The 23,973-nt window shown below is 44.4% G+C and overlaps 1 protein-coding gene across 1 annotated transcript in view; it reads right to left on the reverse strand.

Moving 5' to 3' along the window:
• Positions 1-2,850: 2,850 nt before the first annotated feature.
• dyrk1b (dual-specificity tyrosine-(Y)-phosphorylation regulated kinase 1B) overlaps positions 2,851-23,973 on the reverse strand; it is a 156,856-nt gene continuing 135,733 nt past the window's right edge. Inside the window, exons 12-13 of the mRNA XM_056285878.1 lie at positions 17,301-17,404; positions 2,851-4,943 (exon numbers count right to left, since the gene is read on the reverse strand). Coding sequence (XP_056141853.1) covers positions 4,425-4,943; positions 17,301-17,404 — 623 coding nt within the window. The 3' untranslated portion in view covers positions 2,851-4,424. The remainder of the gene's footprint in view (positions 4,944-17,300; positions 17,405-23,973) is intronic.

Consider the following 23,973-nt stretch of genomic DNA (forward strand, 5'->3'; position numbering starts at 1 on the left):
CTGCTTACCTGTCAAATAGACATTACAGAGGACACGTTTTCAGAGCATGGCTCACTATACGAACGGCAACACTCATCTGACGACTCTACCCGAATGTCCCAGAGTGCACCGCGAGAGCCAGCACTACGTCACACAGGCTAGAAGCAATTAACCTGCAGTGCCCTCCTGTGGCGAGAACCGGCTATCACAACAACACAGCAGACAATTCCCTCTTTACTAGTAGTGAGTGGTCAATGAAGGTAAGTATATAAAATAAAAAATAGATGGGGGGCTACTAAATCCCAAGTACCCCACAATTAGCTCTGCGTTGTGTTCTATTTTCGGTGGGGTCCCAGGTGTTGTGGGGGGCCCTCAGTCTCTCATCATCATCATCATCATGATCAACGAAGGAGGGGGGACACACAGGACTCTATTTGGCTCACCTTGCCATTTATTTTGGTTTCAAACCCTTCGACAAACGTCCAGTCCTCCAGCGGGAGCGGTGTTTCTTACGGACGTGGGGGTCGAAGTTCAACCACTGCCCGGACTTCACTCGTGTGCGTTAGAAGGAGAAACCGTTCACGGGACTCCGATGTAAAAAAAAGGATAAACAAGTATTTTATCCCACAGCTTGCAGTATCTTCTTACAGGGATACTCAAGGTTACGTTCTCCTCAACCAGCAAAACTGTCCTACGGTAAGAAACACGCGTGGCTCGGCTCGATCGCTGCTTGAGACTCCTCCCACAAAACAAAAATGGCCTCTTCCGCGTTCCCTCTTCCGTGTACCCACAAGACCTCTCTCTTAAAGCGACAGTACACGTATATGACGGTCGTTGTAAAACATACATAAAAGTAAATAATGACATAAAATAAAATGTTGTAAACACAAATAACAGCACACAGACAGGATTTGGTGATATTTCATACTCAAACAAAATAAAATAAAAACATTAATTTTAATCTGGTTACACACTCATTGCTCTTATGTTGTTGAGGGGCCACATGTTACCATCAGGCGGAACAGACGCCATCTAATCCTTATGCAAGTGTCAGACAGCAGCGCTGAAGCACCCAGTGTACTCGACCCATCACCCGTGGATGTACCTGAGGCAACAAAAACTGTTCAACATCGAGCAGAGACATCGTGTACCCTCTCACCTGCTGTTATCAGAACCAGGTCAGGCAGGGTTACTACCAAGCCTCAAAGACTGAACTTGTGAAAAGTTAACTGAAATAAAGAAAGATTCCATGTTGATGATATTGTAAAGATATTAGTGGTTAAATGGAAAAGTTGTTATACATGGAAAAAATGACAAGATACGATGTTGTGTTTATAAGGTTAACTGAAAGAGGATGTTCATATGTTAATGTTAACAGAGCAAGTTTCCTTATGAGAAGGTTTGGGTGATTTAAACTGGGTTTTGTTTGTTTGTTTGTTTGTTTTTTTGAAAGAAGGTAGACGTGGGGTATTGCAAAACAGGTTGTTGTGAATTGTGACAGTACGCCAGTAGATGGCACTGGAGGCTCAGTTACAGAGCCGTGGTTAACCGATGGACTGGAGAAGAAATACTTGGTTGATTTGTACTGTTGAAGCGTCAACCGCCTCTTTGACAGGCGGTTGAAGCTTCACCAGAGTTGTATGCAATCTTTCAATAAAGCAGCCGTTAATGAGATCCCTACTGCCGTGATGAATCTGTTAAATATAAACACGACAGTTTGCTACTTACCAGCTGGGATCAAATTAATTTAAACATTATGATAAATTAGTCTATAAAGTGCAAGTTTTACAAAAATAAACAAAATAATGCTTACGCTGCTTCTAAAGTTGATCCGTAAAGCAAAGCACCTTCATCTCCGGAGTGATAACTGTTGTCGGGACAGGCGTGCATCAGTTGGAGAGGAGGACGTGACGTCACATGGACAAACCCCTGATACTCTTCACAGTGTCGTCATCACAGGCGGGGGTTGAGTCCAAATCATGTTTAGCAGTGTAGTGATGCGCAGGTTTGGGTGGCCCCGAGCTGCCCGTAATCCAACCCGTGTTGGCAAACGCACATCCGCAGATCCACAACCCACTATTTCAAACCTGTTTTTTGTTTTGTACTCATACACTAACCTGTTTTGTAGGCTAATGTGAACAGCAGACTATAACGGGCTAAGGCTACCTGATCAAACCTTTGCTTAGTATTTAGGCACATTATTGAAACAGAATAAATAATAGGCATACTGCGGGTGTGTGTGTGTGTGTGTGTGTATGTGTTACTGACTGAACAGATAAAATATGGTCATAGGCCATTAGGCTATAATGAAACAAACCCTACAATAAAAAAAAGAATTGTCCAAGCTTGGAAACATGATGGGAAATAACGTGTGTACTCAATACATAGTGGGACTGAAAAAAATAAATAAAATCACTGCGCCTGATCAGCGCATCTGAAGCAAGCTGACTGCAATTGTAAATTTGGGCTGAATCCGGATGATAACAGTGTAGATATATTTACAGCAGATTTATTATGATTATCTGAAATATATATTTTCTCTGCATAAACCTGACTCGCCCGCAACCCAGCTGAACTTCACCAATAAGATTTTTTTTGACCCATGGCTGCTGCAGGTAAAACCATAGGGCCTGCAAACTTGGAATCAACCAACTCATAACTAGTTAGCGCAGAGTCATGAACTATTTCCCTCATATTATTACGGAGGCATTTTACTTGTTCCAGGAGAGCATGCAGACTAATCCCATTCATCCGGCAGGACACAGATCATGGGGTGATGGTGCGAGTCAACACGAAGAGAGGCAGAGATCTGATGTTTGTCTGACCTTGGTGTGCAAAAGTATACTCTTTATTCTTATTATATAATCCAACTTTATTCTGCCCCCCCCACCCCACCACACTAGTGGTAGACCAATGCAACAGGACAACGCTGTCCACCATCAGTTACTGTCACTGTTACAACAGCCAACCTGCAGAAAGAAGGCAACTAAACAAAGAAGAGCAGAAAAGAGGGGGTATTTTTCAGTTTGTTTTTCTTGTTAAATAGTAATAAATACATGGAGATGCAGTGGTTCTTACTTTTTCCTTTTTCTCTGAAGCAGAAGGGTTAAAAAGTTTTTATTCATGTTTTTTATTTCTTTATTGATCTGTGTTGTTTCTTTAGCAGCAATCCCGACCAGTTGTCATGGTGATTAGCAGCGCAGAAAGGAGGAGCTGTCTGGAGGAGAACACACCATGAGGAGGAGGAGTAAGAGAGGAGAGGAGGAAGAAGCGGAGGAGGTCCCTTTGAGCGCCAGGAAGGCATTAGTGTCCTGTCACGTACTTTTCCTTCTCCCCCCACCTCCTCTCCTCTCTCCATCACGCTGGACAGCAGTCATAAAAAACAAAAAGGAGAAACAAGAGAAAGAAAATTACAGAATATGAGAGAGACATTTGGCAGAATATATCCAGAAAGAACTCAACGTCAGTCCTTTTTTGGAAGCTTCCTATCTTGAAGTAGAGGAGGAGAAAGAGAGGCTGGTAGGACAGAAAGGAGCTCAGGACAAATGAAGAGCAGGAAATAAACTTTCTTTTACTCCCAACAACATGTTTGGCAAGTTCTTCCATGCCGCTGCAGCAGTATTGTGTTGTTGTAGGTTGTGTTGCTGTTTGCTGTTTGGACTGCTGGCCCTCAGTGGCTCAGAATAGTGAAGATGTTAACGTGTGTGTGTGTGTGTGCGTGTGTGTGTCAGCAGAAGATGCAGCAGCAGATGTAAGAAGGTCCTGGCAGCCCGTCTCTGCTCGAACCATGGAAAAGAAACATTTATAGTGCAAACTGTGAGAAACTCCCTACTGACTGAATGAAAATATGAGACAAGTAATCTGGCTTCTCCTAAAGGCTGCTTTCTTTCACCACCATCACTGTCATTATTCCTCTTTCTTTCCTTCTCCTCCTCTCCAAGTTCAAGGAACAACCAAGTAGAACACACAACTCCTCACACCACAGGAAAATCAAATTTTAAACAATAACATTAATATTAATGAAAACAAACTCGTCTCAAATATTCCATATAAATCCCAGAAGTCCCCCCTCTTTCTCAACAAAAGACAAAAAAGAAAAAGAAAAAGGATAAATACAGCTTTTTCCTGGCCTCCTCTTCCTTTCTCCATCTCCTCCTCTCATGCAGACTAAACCGTCTCCTTCAGCTCAAAGTTCACCACCTAGTCTCTGAACTCTAGATCTGTGTGTGTGTGTGTGTGTGTGTGTGTGTGTGTGTGTGTGTGTGTGTGTGTGTGTGTGTGTGTGTGTGTGTGTGTGTGTGTGTGTGTGAGAGAGAGAGAGCAAGTGCCAGGGAGGGGCAGGGGGGCTATTCCTGTTTCCAAATTGTGTGTGTGTGTGTGTGTGTGTGTATGCTGTAATTGTAGTTGTTAAAATTGTATGGCTTTAGGGCATGGTTTAGGGTTCATCAAGAGTTGGCTGCCCCCTCATCTGAGTCTGGCCTTCCCCTGCCCCCCCCAGCTGGGTTATTGTTGTTGGAGGAGGGATAGTAGTCCTCAGGGGGTGGGCCTTGTAGCCCTGGGGCGCTTGGGGCCGTCCGAGTCCGGAAGGCGGACAGTCCGATGGGCAGAGCCAGAGGCAGGGAGGCTGAGCCAAATTGAGTGGCCTCCATGGAAGACACCGCCCCGCCTAGGTGGTGAAGGCCCAGGGAAACACCAACATCCATGCTGTCATTCATCTGGGGAGAAGATCCCTGTTGCCCCCCTGCTCCTCCAACACCAGTTTGCCCGACCTGTCGCAAGCTCCGCCCACTGCTGCCATGATGTGTGTAGACAGGGTGGGGATGGTGGGGGGTGTCCAAGAAATGGCGCTGGTGTTGTTGAGAGGCAGTAGGCTTGTGGAGCAGCAGCTGGGTGTATGTTGAGTCTGGAACTCCACCTCCGCTTTCACTGCCTGGCCACATGCGCATCTGTTGCTGAGAGGGTGCCTGTGGTGGAGGAGGGTTGGAGGGGAGGGACAGACATCAGAAGAGAGGGCAGACAGACGTATTTGTATCTACCCTTACAGGAAAAAGAAATTAAAGTTTATAAAGGGAACTGTGACAGTAATTTAACAACATTTTAATATCACATGGGAGGATAGTAATTGATATAACTGTATACTGTTTAAGTTTTAATTTTTAAACTGGTGACTTCAAGCTTCTATGGAAGTCTCATTGAGCTGTGTATTATTTTGTTCAAGAATGAAGAACAAACCACTTTTGTGTCATTGTCATGATAAAAGTGGCGGTATTCTAAGCCTTTACTAACCCAATCAATAACGGACGAGTAAAGAAATACTAGGTAAATTCTAGTAAAACTACAAATTCACTGCAAAACTTATTCTGAACTCACGAGATGAGATTTGAGATACTTTATTGATCCACATAGGGAAATTATGCTCTGCATTTAACCCACCCTATCCTAGCTGTGTAGCTAGGAGCAATGGGCAGCCGCTGTGAGGCACTCGGGGACCAACTCCAGGTCGTCTTGCCATGCCTCCTCGGTCAGGGGCACAGACAGGAGTATTAACCCAGTATTAACCCATGCATGTCTTTTTGATGGTGGGGGAAACCGGGGCACCCGGAGAAAACCCACCGCATACACGGGGAGAATATGCAAACTCCACACAGAGGATGACCTGGGACGATCCCCAAGGTTGGACAACCCCGGGTTTGAACCCAGGACCTTCTTGCTGTGAGGCGACAGCGCTAACCACTGGGCAACCATGCTGCCAGAACATACTCAAAGCTCAGAACATACTCAAAGGGTGCATAAAACCCAAACACCTTGAGATCGCACCAAAACAAATAACCATATAAATTGAGCAATGTGTGGAATAAAAGATGCAGTGATTTTCCATGTTATGAAATAATAGTACTCTTCAAAAAGGTGGGACATATAGAGAAGTCATATAAGCACTGCACTCAGAAAAAATAACCTCTGTGCAGAAATAACTTTCACTGCAAAGTCACAGAGAGGATATGCAACTTGAACCACTACAATATAACCGGGGTGTATTGGAGGGTAAACATATGCAAATGCCATTTACCAACCTTTTTATTTCTGAAATAGAATTTACCCGTACAATCTGGAGCATTTCTGCATAGTTTAAATGGGTTAGTACTGTGCAGCCTAGTGTTGCACCAACATTTTTGACTGTCAAAAATGATGACCATCATTAGGCTAAGTGAAAATTGAGGAACAATCCAAAAGAGTTTGGTGAGTGTTCCCTCCTGCACTTTTTCTTTGCTCTGGGATTACTCACTTTGTTCTCGACCTAAATCCATGGACAGGTTCTGTGTGTATATACAGTGGCTTGCAAAAGTATTCATACCCCTTGAACTTTTCCACATTTTGTCACGTTTCGACCACAAACATAAATATATTTTATTGGAATTTTATGTGAAAGACCAACACAAAGTGGCCCACAATTGTGAAGTACAAAGAAAATTATACAGGATTTAAAACATTTTTTACAAATAAAAAACTGAAAAGTGCGGCATGCAAAAGTATTCAGCCCTCCTGAGTCAATACTTTGTGGAACCGCCTTTTGCTGCAATTACAGCTGCAAGTCTTTTGGGGTATGTCTTTACCAGCTTTGCACATCTAGAGACTGAAATTTTTGCCCATTCTTCTTTGCAAAACAGCTCAAGCTCAGTCAGATTAGATGGAGAGCATTTGTGAACGGCAGTTTTCAGATCTTGCCACAGATTCTCAATTGGATTTAGGTCTGGACTTTGACTGGGCCATTCTAACACATGAATATGTTTTGTTTTAAACCATTCCATTGTAGCCTGGGCTTTATGTTTAGGGTCGCTGTCCTGCTGGAAGGTGAACCTCTGCCCCAGTCTCAAGTCTTTTGCAGACTCCAACAGGTTTTCTTCCAAGATTGCCCTGTATTTGGCTCCATCCATCTTCCCATCAACTCTGACCATCTTCCCTGTCCCTGCTGAAGAGAAGCACCCCCAGAGCATAATACTGCCACCACCATGTTGGACAGTGGGGATGGTGTGTTCAGAGTGATGTGCAGTGTTAGTTTTTCTGCCACACATAGCGTTTTGCATTTAGGCCAAAAAGTTCAATTTTGGTCTCATCTGACCAGAGCACCTTCTTCCACATGCTTGCTCTGTCCCCCACATGGCTTCTGGCAAACTGCAAACGGGACTTCTTATGGTTTTCTTTTAACAATGGCTTTCTTCTTGCCACTCTTCCATAAAAGCCAGATTTGTGCAGTGCACTACCAATAGTTGTGCTGTGGACAGATTCTCCCACCTGAGCTGTGGATCTCTGCAGTTCGTCCAGAGTCACCATGGGCCTCTTGGCTGCATCTCTGATCAGTGCTCTCCTTGTTCGGCCTGTAAGTTTAGGTGGACGGCCGTGTCTTGGTAGGTTTGCAGTTGTGCCATACTCTCCCATTTCCGGATGATGGATTGAACAGTGCTCCGTGAGATGTTCAAAGCTTGGGAAATCTTTTTATAGCCTAACCCTGCTTTAAACTTCTCCACAACTTTATCCTTGACCTGTCTGGTGTGTTCCTTGGACTTCATGATGCTGTTTGCTCCCCAATATTCTCTTAACAAACCTCTGAGGCTGTCACAGAACAACTGTATTTGTACTGAGATTAGATTACACACAGGTTGACTATATTTAGTTATTAGGTCAACATTCGATCATTCAGCAATCATCAGGCAACTTCTGAAGGCAATTGGTTGCACTCAGAGAAAAGGGGGTTGAATACTTTTGCACACAGCACTTTTCAGTTTGTTATTTGTAAAAAAAAATTAAAATCATGAATAATTTTCTTTGTACTTCACAATTGTGTGCCACTTTGTGTTGGTCTTTCACATAAAATTCCAATAAAAACATTTATGTTTGTGGTCGTAATATGACAAAATGTAGAAAAGTTCAAGGGGTATGAATACTTTTGCAAGCCACTGTACAGTATATTGTCTTGTGAGCATGGAGCAGAGCTGTAGACTTGAAACTTGAGTCAAGAAAATCGGGACTTGCGACTCAACGTTGACTTCTCTGCTGCGAGACTTAGACTTACGGTTGGGTAATTGTTTATTCAGAACATAATGCATGTTTAATATATCCCTATTGTGTCTAGTTTAGCTTTACTGCTTTGCGCTCAGTTACGTCTTGTGTGTCAAAGCGTGTGGGATGGGTACCCTATGGGTGGGTATCTAATGGAGATGGGTACCCTATGCCTAATAAGCTAAAGCTAGTGGCTGTTTAAACAAACAACAAATATCTCTGGTGAAAATGTTTCCAAAAAATGCAGGTTAAAGCCTGAAACAAAAGACATCACCTATGTTGTGGTGTATTGTTAACTGTGCATAGCAATGGCCATTCTATTTAAAAAAAAAATTATTTAACGTTTATTTAACCAGGAAAAGACTCATTGAGATTAAAAAATTATTTTGAAAGAGTGTCCTGGCCAAGACAGACAGCAAGCAGCATGATTGACAGGGTTGCAAACATACAAACATGTAATCATCCATCCATCCATCATCCAAACTGCTTATCCTGCTCTCAGGGTCACAGGGATAGTGGAGCCTATCCCAGCAATCACTGGGTGGCAGGTGGGGAGACACCTTGGACAGGCCGCCAGTCCATCACAGGGCCCGCTCACACACACACACACACACACACACACACACACACACACACACCTAGGGACAATTTAGTACGGCCGATTCACCTGACCTACATGTCTTTGGACTGTGGGAGGAAACCGGAGCTCCTAGAGGAAATCCACGCAGACACGGGGAGAGCATGCAAACTCCACAAGAGAGGATGACCCGGGAACACCCCCAAGGTTGGACTACCCCGGGGATCGAACCCAGGACCTTCTTGCTATGAGGTGACCATTCTAACCACTGCCACTGTGCTAACCACTAACCACTGTGCCGCCCACATGTAACTATTTACAACAAAAACAAGAACTTTAAAGACTTGAAGGGGCACTCTAAGCTAAGTAATGGGGAAGCTATGTGGAGTTTCCAGGTGGAGAGGTCAGGAAGCCATGAGTTAGCATGCCAAATATAAGCTGTGAGAGTTATTAAAAACCTACATGCTGAATAAACTGCCATCCGAACCCGTTTGTTTAGTTATGACACAAGATGGTGTCAAAAGCAGTCTGAAGCGACTCATTAATAGGGAAGAATGAAAGAGCATGATAAATAATATAAGTATTGTGGGAAGCCAAGTCTGTTAACCGTCACAAGCACTAGCTTAGCATGGTGAAAGCATAGAAGATGATGATGGAGAAGAACCATCTGTCATGCGGCCACATCACTCAGCTCCTGGGTGTTCACCAATGCTACCTTACTGATTCAACCCCCCAAAGCATTCAATTTCTCAATGCCAAAAGAGAGGAAAATATGGATTTGACAGCTCAAGAGATTCTGACTAGTCAGCAACCTGCACATTAGCATGCAAACTAACCAGGTGAATACTTTGAGCTACTGCAGGGATGGGCAACATGATCCAGAAACTGCTGGTGTGGATGCAGGTCTTTGTTCCAACCAAACAGTTGAGACAAACTACTAGGCAATCTCTGATGAGTTCATCATGGAGAGCTCTATATTGGCAGTTTTCTGCTAGTTACACACCTGATTCTATTAGTCAACCAATGATCTTTGCTAAGGACCTTGATTTTTTAGACTCAGGTTTGTCTCAGCTGATTGGTTGGAACGAAGACCTGCACCCACACCGGCCCTTTCTGGATCATGTTGCCAATCGATCGACTGCATGGGAGATGATGTAAATGACATCCTACGTGGTCAAACACCATCAGAGGCAAACAGGTTACATGGCAACATAACGAAGGAGACTTCATCCCCAGAAAATATACAAAAGAGTGAGATTCAATCAGAGAGTACAGCAGGCTAATGAGCCAGTAGACCCATATATCACAGCATGGTATGCACTAGCAGAAAACTGCCAATATAGCGCTCTCCATGATGAACTCATCAGAGATTGCCTAGTAGTGGGTTTAAAAGACACTGGGTTATCCAAAAGGAGGAAGTTGGGCAAAAGATTGACGCTGGGGAAGGCGATGAATATGGCTAGGCAGTCAGAAGTTCTGTAAAAGCAGCAAACAGACCTGAGAGGGGGAGTATAAAAATAGTGAGGCTGAAACCATTACAACAAAATTATGGAAACGAAAGCCATCTAAAAAGAGGCCCAAGGGCCAGGTAAAATGCAGTCATGATGCATAAAATTTCCTAATCACGGTAAATGGTAATACCTAATGAGAGACATAACCTGCCATACTGACAAAAAAAGGACACTATAGCAAAGTGTGTAAATCAGTTACAGCTGTACATGATGTAGGCATGGGAAGTAATGAAGGAATTACACCTTTCTTCCTTGGCACAGTGAATACAGCAGAGTATCCCTGGTTCACAAAACTATCCATAAGACAACACAAAGGGACTTTTAAAACAGACATGGGTGAAGATGTCACCATGATCTAGGTGCAGATGTCACCGTGATCTCAGAAAGCACATTCAGATAAATTACTGAAGGGTGATGTGCTCTTTCAAAATTAGACAGACTATGGATTGGACCTGGTGGTACACAATTGAATGTTTTAGGCATGTATGAGGAGTCCATAATGGAGAACAAACAATTCAGGAAAATGTGTCCATAGTCAAGAGATCTATACACTGCCCTGATAGTTAGACCTGCTAGTGTAAAACTCAATCTAGTAGCCAGGTCAGATAGTGTTGATAACGAAAAAGAAATCCTACCCAGAGTTATGTCACGGCCTTGGACTGTTACAAATGCAGTAATAAATTAAGCACCTAGGAGAGTTCCTATTCCCCTTCTAGGAAAAGTCATGGAGGAGGTAGCAGGTATGGAGAGGCAAGGTGTTATTCAGCAGAATGGAGGAGCCAATGGAATGGTGTGCAGGCATAGTGCCTCTGCCAACCAACATAGGTTCTGCATCTGCGTGGACCTAACACACCTTAATGACGCTATCTGCAGGGAGTGGTATATTCTTCCCTCTTTAGAGCAGAGCCACAGACAACTCGTGGGAGCACAAATTTTCAGTAAGGTGGACGCAAACAACAAATTTTGGCAGATTGCTTTGTCCCTTGAATCTGCTAAATACACAAAATTTGGCTGTTATTACTTCAATAGGCTGCAATTCAGCAATATATGCACCCCAGAGCACTTCCAGAGGAGTATGTTGCAAATTCTAGGCTCAGTGCAGGGAGCAGTGTGTCATGTGGACGACATACTAGTATGGAGAACAAATCCAATCGAGTATGACTCCAGACTCCACAACATACTAAACATGCTTAAGAAAGCAGGCATCACACTGAACATGGAAAATGTGAACTGAGCAGAAGAGAGGTCAGATTTTTAGGGCAAGTCATATCAGCTTAGGGAGCAAAGCCAGATCAGGACAAGATGAGGGTGCTGAGAAAGCTGAAGAAACCATCAAGTCAAGTCAAGTCAATTTTATTTGTATAGCCCAATATCACAAATTACAAATTTGCCTCAAGGGGCTTTACAGCAACACAACATTCTGTCCTTAAGCTTTCTTGGAATGTCAAACCAGCTAGGAAAGTTAATTCCAGCTCTAGCCAAGAAAGACAAGCCCCTGAGAGATCTTCTTTCACAAAAGAATTAATGGCTCCTGGAGTAGCCCACACCAAAAAGCCTTTGACCCACTGAAAAACGAGCTGACTTCTACCCCTGTCTTAACCCTCTATGATCCTAACAAGAAGCTAAAGCTGTAAGCTGATGTGTCATCATACAGACTGGGTGCTGTCCTGCTGCAGAAAGAGGGAGAACTGTCGAGACCTGTCACAAATGCCTCCAACACACTCACTGAGACTCCTCTGCCCTGTTGAACCAGCTTGGTATTACCACCATGCCTCTCTCCACTCCCAGAAGGGGCAGAGGAAGCCCCTCTGCCAAGCTGTCTTAAGTCTTCATATACAGATAGGTGACAAATTAAAGGAAAACCCTGAATGCTTGATCCCTACAGTGAAGAGGGGTCTGGGGGCTGTTATGCTGTGGGGGGCATTTTTCTGGCATGGTGTGGATCCATTTTTCCATTTAGATGAACGGGTCACTGAAAATCAATACAAAGTTGTTCTGGGTGATCACCTTTATCTCATGATGAAACATTTCTATCCTGATGGGAGTGGTCTCTTTCAGGATGACAATGTCCCCATCCACAGGGTGTAAGGGGTCACTGAATGGTTCGATAAGTATGAAAATGATGTAAATCATATGCTATGGCCCTTGCAGTCACCAGATCTCAACCTTATTGATCACCTATGGGAGATTTTGGACCGACATCTTAGACAGCGCTCTCTACCATCATCAAAACACATAATAAAGGAATATCAGGAATCAGGAACACTATTTGTAATTTCATTTCATGTATGCAAGTTGATGGGCCAACACCTTACAAAGACATGTTATGTTAGTTTTTCTTTGAATTTGTCAACCATCTGTTGCTCTCCTGTGTCCATGTCTACTAGCCCTGAAGACCTCCCTGATCTGTCAAAGTTCTGTCAAACTATCTGGAGCTGGAGGAGACATTCAGTGCTACCTCTCTTTCTTTCCAAAACCCATATGATTGCACAGTGGGCCTCTTGCCCAGTACCTCTCCACATTGGGGCTGGCTCTACAAGGCTGGAGACCAAGGCCAAGGAAAACTATGGTATCTGGTATGGTAAGGTAATGGGTGTCTCTTGCAACTGGCATCATTTGGCCATCTTCCTCTCCTGCAGGGGCAGGAAGCTCTTGCATCAACCACCGGGTGCTGAATGACATCATGGTCAGGAACTGTTACCCACTGCCACTCATCTCTTTAGCCTTTGAACTTTGAGCTACTTACTAAGCTTGACCCATGCAACGCCTACCACCTGGTTCATATCTGTGAGAAAGATGAGTGGAAAATGGCATTAAATACCCCCAGTGGCTATCACAAGTATTTGGTGATGCCAAAAGCAATAACAGTGTTCCAGGTCCTGATCAACGATCTAGTCCAAGGCATGTTGAACAAGTTTTATTTTGTTCACCTGGATGACATCCTGATCTTTTCCTGGCAAGAGCATAATTACTACGTCTGTCAGGTTCTCCAATGGCTACTGGAAAGCCAGCTGTTTGTGAAAGCAGCAAAGTGTGAACTCCATTTATTCATGGTTCTCTTCCTGGTGTTAATCGTTTCTACCAGCAACGTACAGATGGACCCTGCCCAGGTCCCCACCAGCCCTCCACCCTGAGGCAGCTGCAGTGATTCCTGGGATTTGGTAGGATTTACAGCACCTTGGCTGCCCCTGTCACTACCCTCACCTGCCTCTCTACTTACTTCATCTGAACCTCAGAGGTGGACAAAGCTTTCAATTACTTTAAGTGCCACATCATGTCACATCACCCCAATGCTGATTCATTCCTCCTCATCATGTCAGTTTGTTGTGAAGGTCAATGTTTCAGGTGTGGGGGTGGTAGCAGTTCTCCCTCAATGCTCCTCCAAAGATAAAAAGCTTTACCCTTGCACATTCTTCTCACAGAAGAATGTAAAAAAAGAGGAACTATGACAATGGAAAGAAAGCCACTTCATTTTGTCATTGTAGGTTACAATGAGGCGGCACAGTGGCGCAGTGGTTAGCGCAGTCGCCTCACAGCAAGCAGGTCCTGGGTTCGAGCCCCGGGGTAGTCCAACCTTGGTAGGTCATCCTGGGTTGTCCTCTGTGTGGAGTTTGCATGTTCTTCCTGTGTCTACGTGGGTTTCCTCCAGGGGCTCCAGTTTCCTCCCACAGTCCAAAGACATGTAAGTCAGGTGAATTGGCTGTACTAAATTGTCCCTAGGTATGTGTGTGTGGGTGTGCCCTGTGATGGCCTGGCGGCCTGTCCATGGTGTCTCCCCACCTGCCGCCCAATGACTGCTGGAATAGGCTCCAGCATCCCTGCAACCCTGAGAGCAGGATAAGTGGTTCAGATAATGGATGGATGGATGGAAGGTTACAATGAAATTGTAGGTAACAGTGGAATTAGTTTTCTGCATTTAACCCATCCTCTTGTATAGGAGCAGTGGACAACTGCAGCGCCTGGGGACAAACTCCAGTCCTGTTCCTATTGTCTTGGTCAGGGGCACAGATAGGAGTATTAACCCTAACATGCATGTCTTTTTGATGGCGGGAGGAAACCGGAGCATCCGGAGGAAACCCACGCAGACACAGGGAGAACATGCAAACTCCACACAGAAAGGACCTGGGACGGCTTGGGGTTTGAACCCAGGACCCTGCTGTGAGGCAACAGTGCTAACCACTGGGCCATCGTGCCACTGACAAAGAGGAACTACGACATTAGTAACTGGGAACTGGTTGCTTTCAAGCTGGCTTTATGGAATGGAGACATTTGCCAGAGGCAGCCAAGCAGCAGTTTCTTGTGTAGATGGACTACAGGAACTTGGAATATATCCGCAAAGGCTGTTAATTATATCTATCAATGCTAGTGGATAAACAGGGTTCAAGGGATTGTGCTTGTGCAACAGAAACAATGGAACGGGTAGAAGATGCTTAGTCAAAGTGCTAGATTCTGTTGACCATTTATGAATAAGCCATCTGTGCATACTTAAAAAGCCATGTGTGCATACGGAAATATGGTGCACAGCAGAACACAAGGTTCATTGTTTAAATATTTATAGAGATTAAAACACCAACTGGCAATCACTGAGTTGCCCCTTTGCAACACGTCCTCAAACTACTGGAAAAAAATGTATTCTGGCTATATCTAACTAGTTTCTCAACACAATTTATGTAAACATTTTTTTCCAGTAAAATATTAACAAAAATATTGATAAATGTTGAATCTATATGTATCATGTTCATGACAATGCTACCCTATGCAAAATTACTTTCTATTGGATTAGATTTACTATGAATTTCACAGTACTTTTGACAAGATCGGGTTAGTTTATGCATGCATCTATACCACAAAAGTATGATAAATTAAATGCATGCACCGCTCGAATCACAAGACAAGATCTGCAATGCAACCCCAATGCAATCCTTTTGCATTAACAGACTCTCATTTGAAAATAATGAACTTATAGTGTAGCGCTACACATTCAGTGCATTAAGATGGTATGTATCCTTAGAGTATGTTTTCTGGAAACTTTAAGCGACTGCCTTACATGACTGGCTGTGGAAAAGACAAAATATGTTATGCTCTTCTTCTCCTCTAAACAAAAACTAAACAAAAAACAAAACCTGTCAAAGGGCGGATGTGTTCCTCTGTGAACCAACGGCCATCCATACCTGGAGAGGAGATAGGGATCACCAGGTGCTCCCCCTACTGAAAAAAAATGATGACTAAACATTTGTTGAGGCATCAGCTGTGCTCCTACGACCTCTATAGGTTACGGAACTGATGATGATGATGACTCTTCTACTCTAGATTTATGATGGATTGCAACCAACCTCACAGGTGCATACCGCCACCTACTATGTCTGAGTGCACAGATTAATGGGTTTACAATATCTTTATAAAGAAACGAATCTAGATCTAAATTATTGACTTAAGAAATCCAAAGAAAAGCCCAAATTATGTGTTGCATTCCAATTACAGATTTGGGATGGCCTGTTGTCAATAAAATATAGATAAAACGTTCATCTCATCTCATCATCAGGTCGCAGAGGCAACAAGCTAGGTAGGGCACTTCTAGACGTCCCTCTCCCTAGCAAGGCCTTCAGCTCCTCCTGTGGGGATCCCAAGGCGTTCCCAGGCCAGATTGGACATGTAGTCCCTCCAGCGAGTTCTGGGTCTAACCCGGGGTCTCCTCCCAGTTGGACATGCCCGAAAACCTCCAAAGGAAGGCACCCAGGAGGCATCCTAATCAGATGCCCGAACCAAATCAACTGGCTACTTTCAACGCGAAGGAGCAGTGACTCTACTCCAAGCTCCCTCCAGATTTCCGAGCTCCTCACCCTATCTCTAAGGCTGAGCCTAGAACCCCGCGAAAGAAACTAATTTCAGCCGCTTGTATCTGCAGTCTCACCCTTTCAGTCACTACCCAAAGCTCATGACCATAGATGAGGGTTGGAAAGAAGATTGACTGGTAAATTGAGAGCTTTGCCATCCGGCTCAGCTCCCTCTTCACCATAACGGTCTGATACAACGTCCACATTACTGCTGATGCTGCACCGATCCGTGTGTCAATCTCCTGCTCCATCCTACCCTCACTCGTGAACAAGACCCCGAGATACTTGAAATCCTTCACTTGAAGCAACAGCTCATCTCAGAAACTCCAAGTGGGACACCACCCAGAGACTCCAAGAAGGCCGCATACTCTAAACTGCTATTCGGTGCATAAGCACACCCAACAGTCAGAGCCTTCCCCTCAGCGACTCACAGTCATATAGAAATGACCTTCTCATTCCCCGGAGAGAACTCCAACATGGCAGTGCTCAACCAGGGACTTATGAGTATCCCAACACCTGCCTGGCGCCTGTCACCTGTCACCTTGGCAACTCTGGAAAAGTAAAGAGTCCAGCCCCTCTCCAGGAATTTGGTACCAGAGCCCATGCTATGTGTGGAGGTGAGCCCCACTATATCTAGTTGGTACCGCTCCACCTCTACCTCCAGCACCAGCTCAGGCTCCTTCCCTGCCAGAGAGGTGACATTCCACATCCCAAGGACCAGTCTGCAATGCCAGAAGTCGGCACGCCCCTGGTCCCTGCCTTTGCCTGCATTGCACCCTTCCCCATGCTCATCCCCGTGGGTGGTGGGTCTATGGGGTGGATAAAACTTTAATTTTCCAAATTTTTCACTGAGTTGGCTGGATATGCTTTTGGTGGGTATTTCCAACTCCCTGCCCATATCATCTCATGCCAGTAGGCCTGAGGCTAAGATGATATTCTGAGCAAATTATTTGAAATGTCAAAAATTATGCCAAATTTAGATTTATTCTAAATATAAACAATCAACTGGATATTGTTTCAAACAAATGTTACACAAGTGTCAGGTTTTCATACACTTTTCATATTCAAACTAATATATTTTAACAATATTATTCTGATTATTAATGGAATATTATGCTAAATGTAAGTCCATCTATCAAGTGCATGATGTTACATGGTTTGTCACTTGATTCTCAGATCACTCTCAAATTAAACTGTGTAAATTCATGATCCTCCCAGGCTCTCTTTATAAACCACCTGAGATTACTGATTTAACAGATCCATATCATATAATTCTATGACTTCAAATGTTTTTGATTTCTAATTACAGCTCAAACAGTTTGAATGAACCAGTACTGTCAGTACCTGAGGGCTGGTCATCTCATAGTCAGAGTGTGTGACAGCAGAGTTGTAGTAGCGATTACTGTAGCGGTAATTCCGGTTGTCGTTGGAGGAACCGCTAGAGCCACCTGGAGAAACAAATGGACAGAGAGCTTTATCAACACATGTTTAAAAATGTGTGATTGATTCCGATTCGTTCAGTTCACTTTAATGTAACCTTGTGCAAAAAACTGTCTCAGCAGGCAGCAGCAGCAGCATGCAGATGAGTACATACCAGAAAAAGGAACTAAAGGTGATTATATTTAGTCAATTCTACAACTAATACATCTTACCTTGAAAAATCCATATATAATGCTAGAGATATATTTAATAAGGCAGTGAATAAAAACATGCCAAAATTAGAGATATTTCTAGCTTTTAAACTGACACGTTAAATATTTCGCAATGCATTTCCAGCCGTTCCTGCTATGGGTCTCCTCTGTACACGCTATTAAAAAAGTGGAAGACTGCTGCATTAATCTATTGAGACAGTGAACACCATTAAAAACTGAACTAATCTTTTTTTACGATTATTCACAAGTCAAAATAGTTATGGTGTGATGAAGGCTTTTACATTTAAACGTGGAGTTCTATGGAATGTTGCCATATATCAACGGCAAAAGAAGAATTGCTGCTAGGAAGGACAATTATTTTTCTCCTGCAATTTGGAAACAATGACATGTATAGATGTCAACCACTCCAGAAAACAAATCATGGGCTTTGTTCAGACAAATGTCATTTGTTTTCAAATCCCAGTTGTATGACTGACCATCTACACTGTTATTTGCAAGTGATCCCACTGAATTTTAATGTTCAGGCAGCTGTATTGATTTGGTGGTGTAGTTACATGGGTTGTTATAGCAATGATGAAAATGTTAGCAAGCTGATTTGTGGCACGTTTTCCAATAACTTGGGGTCTAGTAAGCTATCAGTGTGGAGAGAGCTAATGGAGAGAGCTAATGCCCCTGAATAAGGTAACTACAACATTATAGAAAATTAATTGATCATGGTAAAAAAACAGTCCAAAAGATACATGACTGAAGACCTTCAAATAATTTTTAACTTTATATATTGATGGTTTTACAGGGTCTGCACTTGCTCTGCCCACATCAGCTGACATATAATAATAATACATCTACTGTGCTGAGGCGATACATGGCAAAGCATGAGAACTCTCAGTGAGATAATGACAACAACCAAGGTAGGCCTCAATATCAGTTTATAGTCCCACTTACAACTGACATGATAAGGAAATCTCAGTATTACACAAAATATGTCACATAACCCACAATAGTGGTGTAAAAAGCTTAGTTTATACTGCTTATGTAGATTAATTATGTAGACTCCAACAGCTGGAAGTTGCGGGATTTGCCGAAAGATATTACCTACAACAAAGAGGTACCACCATGGAGTATTGGTTGCAGACAGCCCTGCTGGATGTGAGGTAAATGAGGTGGTGTCCTGGTGAGACTACGATGGCAATACCCAGTCCCCGATTCCCAGCATACCGCTGGGAACGTCCAGTCCCCCGACAACAAGCTGGATGAATTTCATGGCCGAATCAGCTCACAAGGACATGTAGGATTGTTGTGCATTCAGCTGGGCCCAAATACACCTGATAGGGCTATACAACTGCAGGGTTTTTCTGTGCATCACATGGACCATTCCATGACAGTTACTGGCAAAGTCAAGGGAGGTGGTATATACTTTTGTTAAAAATTCATGGTGCACTGATGTGGATATAGTCTCTCAGTGCTATTTGCCAGTCTTGAAACAACTAACAATATAGTGCAGACAATTCTATCTCCGAAGGGAATTCCCGTGTTTTGTTAACTGCTGTCTACATAAAGCCACTAGCTATTGCCACGGTAGCGATGGACGAACTGTATGGAGCCATTAGCAGGCATGAGAATTTGCACTCTGAGGCCATTTCAGTTGTGGCAGGGGACTTTCAGCACTTTAATCTTAAGTCTGGGCTACCAAAAATTTACCAACATGTCACCTGCCCAACCAGAGGGAATAAGACTTTCGACCACTGTTACTCCATGGTCAAGGCAGTTAACAGGTGTATCTCACAACCTCACTTTGGTATATCCGACCACCTGTCTTCCTTCCTCCACCTTTTGACCACCTCTTGCTTCCTGCATACAAGCAGAAAATGAAGTGCTCGCAGCCCACTATGAGGACAGTACAGTGCTGGACTGCAGAATATGAATCCCAACTTCAGGGATGTTTTGAATCAAAAGACTGGTCAATCTTTATGGATTCAGCCTCAACTTTGGATGGGTATGCTGAATCAGTCACTGGCTAGGTTAGATTCTGTGTGGATAACTGTATCCCAGTATGGACTATTCACTCCTACCCCAACCAGAAGCCCTCAATTAACAGCGACATTCACCTGATGTTGAGGGAGCGTACCACTGCTTTTAAATCTGGGGACAAGAAATGCTACAAACAGTATGATTTAAGGAGAGCCATCGAAGCCACTGTCATGGCAATTATTTAACTCCACTCTGACATTAAATGAGGAGTGAGACAAAAATCTCTTACAGTATTGTCACATGATTTTAATATATGTTCAGTGAAGAGATGCATTCAAATGCAGGTGCTTGAATGCGCACCCTGATCTCAGAGCCCACTCCCTTTATACAATGCAGCACAAACATGCCCATTGTTTCAATCATAATGGTGTGTATTCAAGAGTTTCTCCCTCATCCTGGTTGGAAGAAGTAGCTCATTTTTATTGCTGGACTGTCATCCTAATCAATATCAGAGCTTGCTCAGAGAGTTCATAGGTCAGGTCTCCCCTCGTCCTTATCCCCCAGGTTGTAATTCTCCAAAACCGTCTCTTCGGGCCTTGCACCCTCGAATGAACTTCCCAGATGTTTCTCTGACATCAACTAACAGTTTGGCAGCCATCCGTTCATTGTCCAAACTGCGGGAGGGTAGTGGAAGGTTTAACCATATGGTGCCATGATAACAACCCCTCTCTAAATATCAATAAGACAAAAGAAATCATTGTTGACTTGGATCAGAGAAAACCACATTCCTATTTCCATCAACAGGTCATCTGTTGAAATTGTGGACAGTTTTAGATTTCTCAGTTTACACATCACAGACACCCTCACATGGTCTCTCAACACCAATTGCATCCTGAAGAAGGCGCAGCAAAGACTGTATTTTCTGAGGCATCTCAAGAGTTTTAGTATGAGTACAAAAACTCTTGTGAACTTTTATCTCAGTACCATTGAGAGTGTGTTGACAGGCTGTATCACAGTGTCGTGTGGCAACCTGACTGCTCAGGACTGCAGACTGCTGCAAATGACTGTAAACATAGCAGCAAAAATCATTGGCATGGAACTACCACAACTTCATAATATTTACACCACTTGCTGCAAAAGGAAAGCCCAAAAACATCACTAGTGACACCAACCACCCCTCTCATGTTCTGTTCTTACTACTTCCATCTAAAAAACATTACCAGAGCATCAAATCACACACCACCCATCTCAGTAATAGTTTCTTTCCACAGGCAGTCGGGTTACTGAGCAGCTGACACACCCATATGCAGCTTACATTGTTGTGTTATCGTGTACTTTTCTATATTGTGTATATAATGTATGGATCCATGTGTACATAGTCTATGTAGGTCTGTAGTGTTGTTCGCTTTTTTTATCCCCCTTGGTGGGGGTGGGCTTGTGTCTTTTGTCCTTGTGTCATTTGTTAAGGGAGAGAGAGCCAGAGCACAAGAATTGCATTGTATTCCATACACATGATAATAAAGATGAATTTGAACTTGAATTATTCCTATTTTCTCTATTTTATTACATTTCAATGACACGTCATACTGCAACACAAACTAATGAATTATTTTCTATTAGACTACAGTAAACATGGGCTTGATGACTCTCAGCCTTTCTCTGTTGTAGATGACCCTTTTTTAGCTAAATAGGATCCCACAATACAATATCCGAAAAAGAGGAAAGCAGAAGTTGAAGGCGTTCTTAAAATAAAATAAACTTTAAATAAAATGTTCTGATACTGCACTTGATCTTAGCCAAAAGGCAGAGAAGCCCCTCCGAGAATCGCCACCTTAACGTGGTGGAGGGGTTTGTGTGTCCCGGTGATCCTGGGCGCTGTGTTGTCGGGGTTAATAGTCCCTGGTAGGGTCTCCCAAGGTAAATTGGCCCCAGGGGAGGGGGCAGAGTAGGAGCGATTCTCAAGAAACCCAATGAAATTACACCAGCAGAGTTACAGCACTTTGCCCAAAAAAGGGAAACCGGGGCCCCCTCCTGGAGCCAGACTTGGGAAGGGAGCTTGCCAGCGAGCATCTTGTGGCCAGGCCTTGGCTCATGGGGCCCGGTCGGGCACAACACGAAATAACAACATGGAGCCACCACCTCGTGGACCCACCACACGCGGGGATGAGCATTGGGGTAGGGTGCAATGCAGGCCGGGCGGCAGGCAAAGATGGGGACCGGGGAGTGCAGACTTCCGGCATCGTAGATTGGTACTTGGGATGTGGAATATCACCTCTCTGGCAGGAAAGGAGCCTGAGCTGGTGTGAGAGGTGGAGCGGTACCAACTAGACATAGTTGGGCTCATCTCCACACATAGCATGGTCTCTGGTGCAAAACTCCTGGAGAGGGGTTGGACTCATTATTTTTCTGTAGTTGGTCAAGATGACAGGCACCGGGCAGGTGTGGGGATACTCACGAGTCCCCAGTTGAGCACTGCCATGTTGGAGTTCTCCCCAGGGAATGAGAGGGTCGCCTCTATATGACTGCAAGTTGCTGGGGGAAGGCTCTGACTGTTGTGTGTGCTTATGCACCGAATAGCAGTTTGGAGTAACCGGCCTTCTTGGAGTCTCTGGGTGGTGTCCTTGATAGGGCTCCACCTCGGGACTGTATAGTTCTGCTGGGGTACTTCAACGCTCACGTGGGCAACGATGGAGAAACCTGGAGGGGTGTGATTGGGAGGAATGGCCTCCCCAATCCGAACCCGAGCAGTGCCTTGTTATTGGACTTATGTGCGAGTCATGGATTGGCCATAAAACACACCATGTTCAACCATACGGTAGTTTATAAATGTATTTGGTACCAGAACACCTCAGGCCAAAGATCGATGATAGACTTTGTGGTTGTATCATCAGATCTGCAGCTGTATGTTTTGGACACTCGGGTGAAGAGAGGAGCAGAGCTGTCAACTGATCACCACCTGGTGGTGAGCTGGATCAGATGGCGGGGAAGGCTGCCGGACAGACATGGCAAACCCAAAACGTGTAGTGAGGGTGAACTGGGAATGTCTGGCAGAGGCCCCTGTCAGTGAGGTCTTCAACTCCTAACTCCGGAAGAAGTTCTCATGTATCCCGAGGGAGGCTGGGGACATGGAGTCTGAGTGAGCCATGTTCAAAGCCTCTATTGCAGATGTGGCAGACTGGAGCTGTGGTCATAAGGTCATTGGTGCCTGTCGAGGCAGCAACCTAAGAACCCGCTGGTGGACACCGGCGGTGAGAGAAACCCGAAAGAGGCCTTTTGGGCTTGGTTGGCGCAGGGGTCTCCTGAAGCAGCAGACAGGCACTGGGAGGCCAGAAGGATTGTGGCTTTGGCGGTCGCAGAAGCAAAAACTCGAGTGTGGGAGGAGTTTGGTGAGGCTATGGAAGACGAATTTCGGTGGGCCTTAAGGAAGTTATGGCAAACCATCCAGTGACTCAGGAAGGGGAAGCAGGGCTTGACTCAGGCTGTCTTCAGCCGAGGAGGGGAACTGCTGACCTGGACTGGGAATGTTGTCAAGCGGTGGAAAGAACACTTTGAGGAGCTCCTGAACCCAGCTAACAAGTCCTCAGTGGAGGAGGTAGGGTCTGAAGACTCAGGGGAAGCCCCACTCACATCCCTGGCAGAGGTCTCTGAGGTAGTTAAAAAGCTCCTCGGTGGCAAGTCATTGGGTGTGGATGAGATTTGCCCTGAGATGTTGAAGGCTCTGGACATTGTTGGGCTGTCTTGGTTGACACGCCCCTTCAGTGTCGCGTAGAGGTTGGGGACAGTACCTGTAGAGTGGCAGACTGGGGTGGTGGTTTCCATATTCAAAAAGGGGGACTGGAGGGTGTGCTCCAATTATCGAGGCATCACATTGCTCCGCCTCCCTGGTAAAGTCTACTCTAAGGTGCTGGAAAGGAGGCTCTGACCGACTGTCGAACCTCGGATCCAGGAGGGACAATGCGGATTCCGTCCTGGCTGTGGAACAACGGACCAAATATTTACCCTTGCAGAAGTGTTGAGGGGGACACGGCAGTTGACCAGCCAGTCTACATGTGTTTTGTGGACTTGGAGAAGGCTTAATACCATGTACCCTGGGGCACTCTATGGGGGTACTGCAGGAGTATGGGGTACGGGGGCAGTTGCTACAAGCCATCCAGTCCTTGTAATAATAATGATAATAATAATAATAATAATAATAATAATAAATCAAACTTATATAGCACTTTTCTAACACTCAAAGTCACTTTACAATAAATGGCAGTGAAACAAGATAACAGATAAACATAACACAGACATACAGGGGTGGATGGTAAGGGGGGGCTACGAGAGGGAGAAGCGGCAGCCACACATGATGCCAGCAGTACTCTCTGACTTAAACAGATACAAAAGGGCAAGAAAAA

The sequence above is a fragment of the Lampris incognitus genome, chromosome 9 (assembly GCF_029633865.1).
Source record: "Lampris incognitus isolate fLamInc1 chromosome 9, fLamInc1.hap2, whole genome shotgun sequence".
NCBI classification, from domain to species: Eukaryota; Metazoa; Chordata; class Actinopteri; order Lampriformes; family Lampridae; genus Lampris; species Lampris incognitus.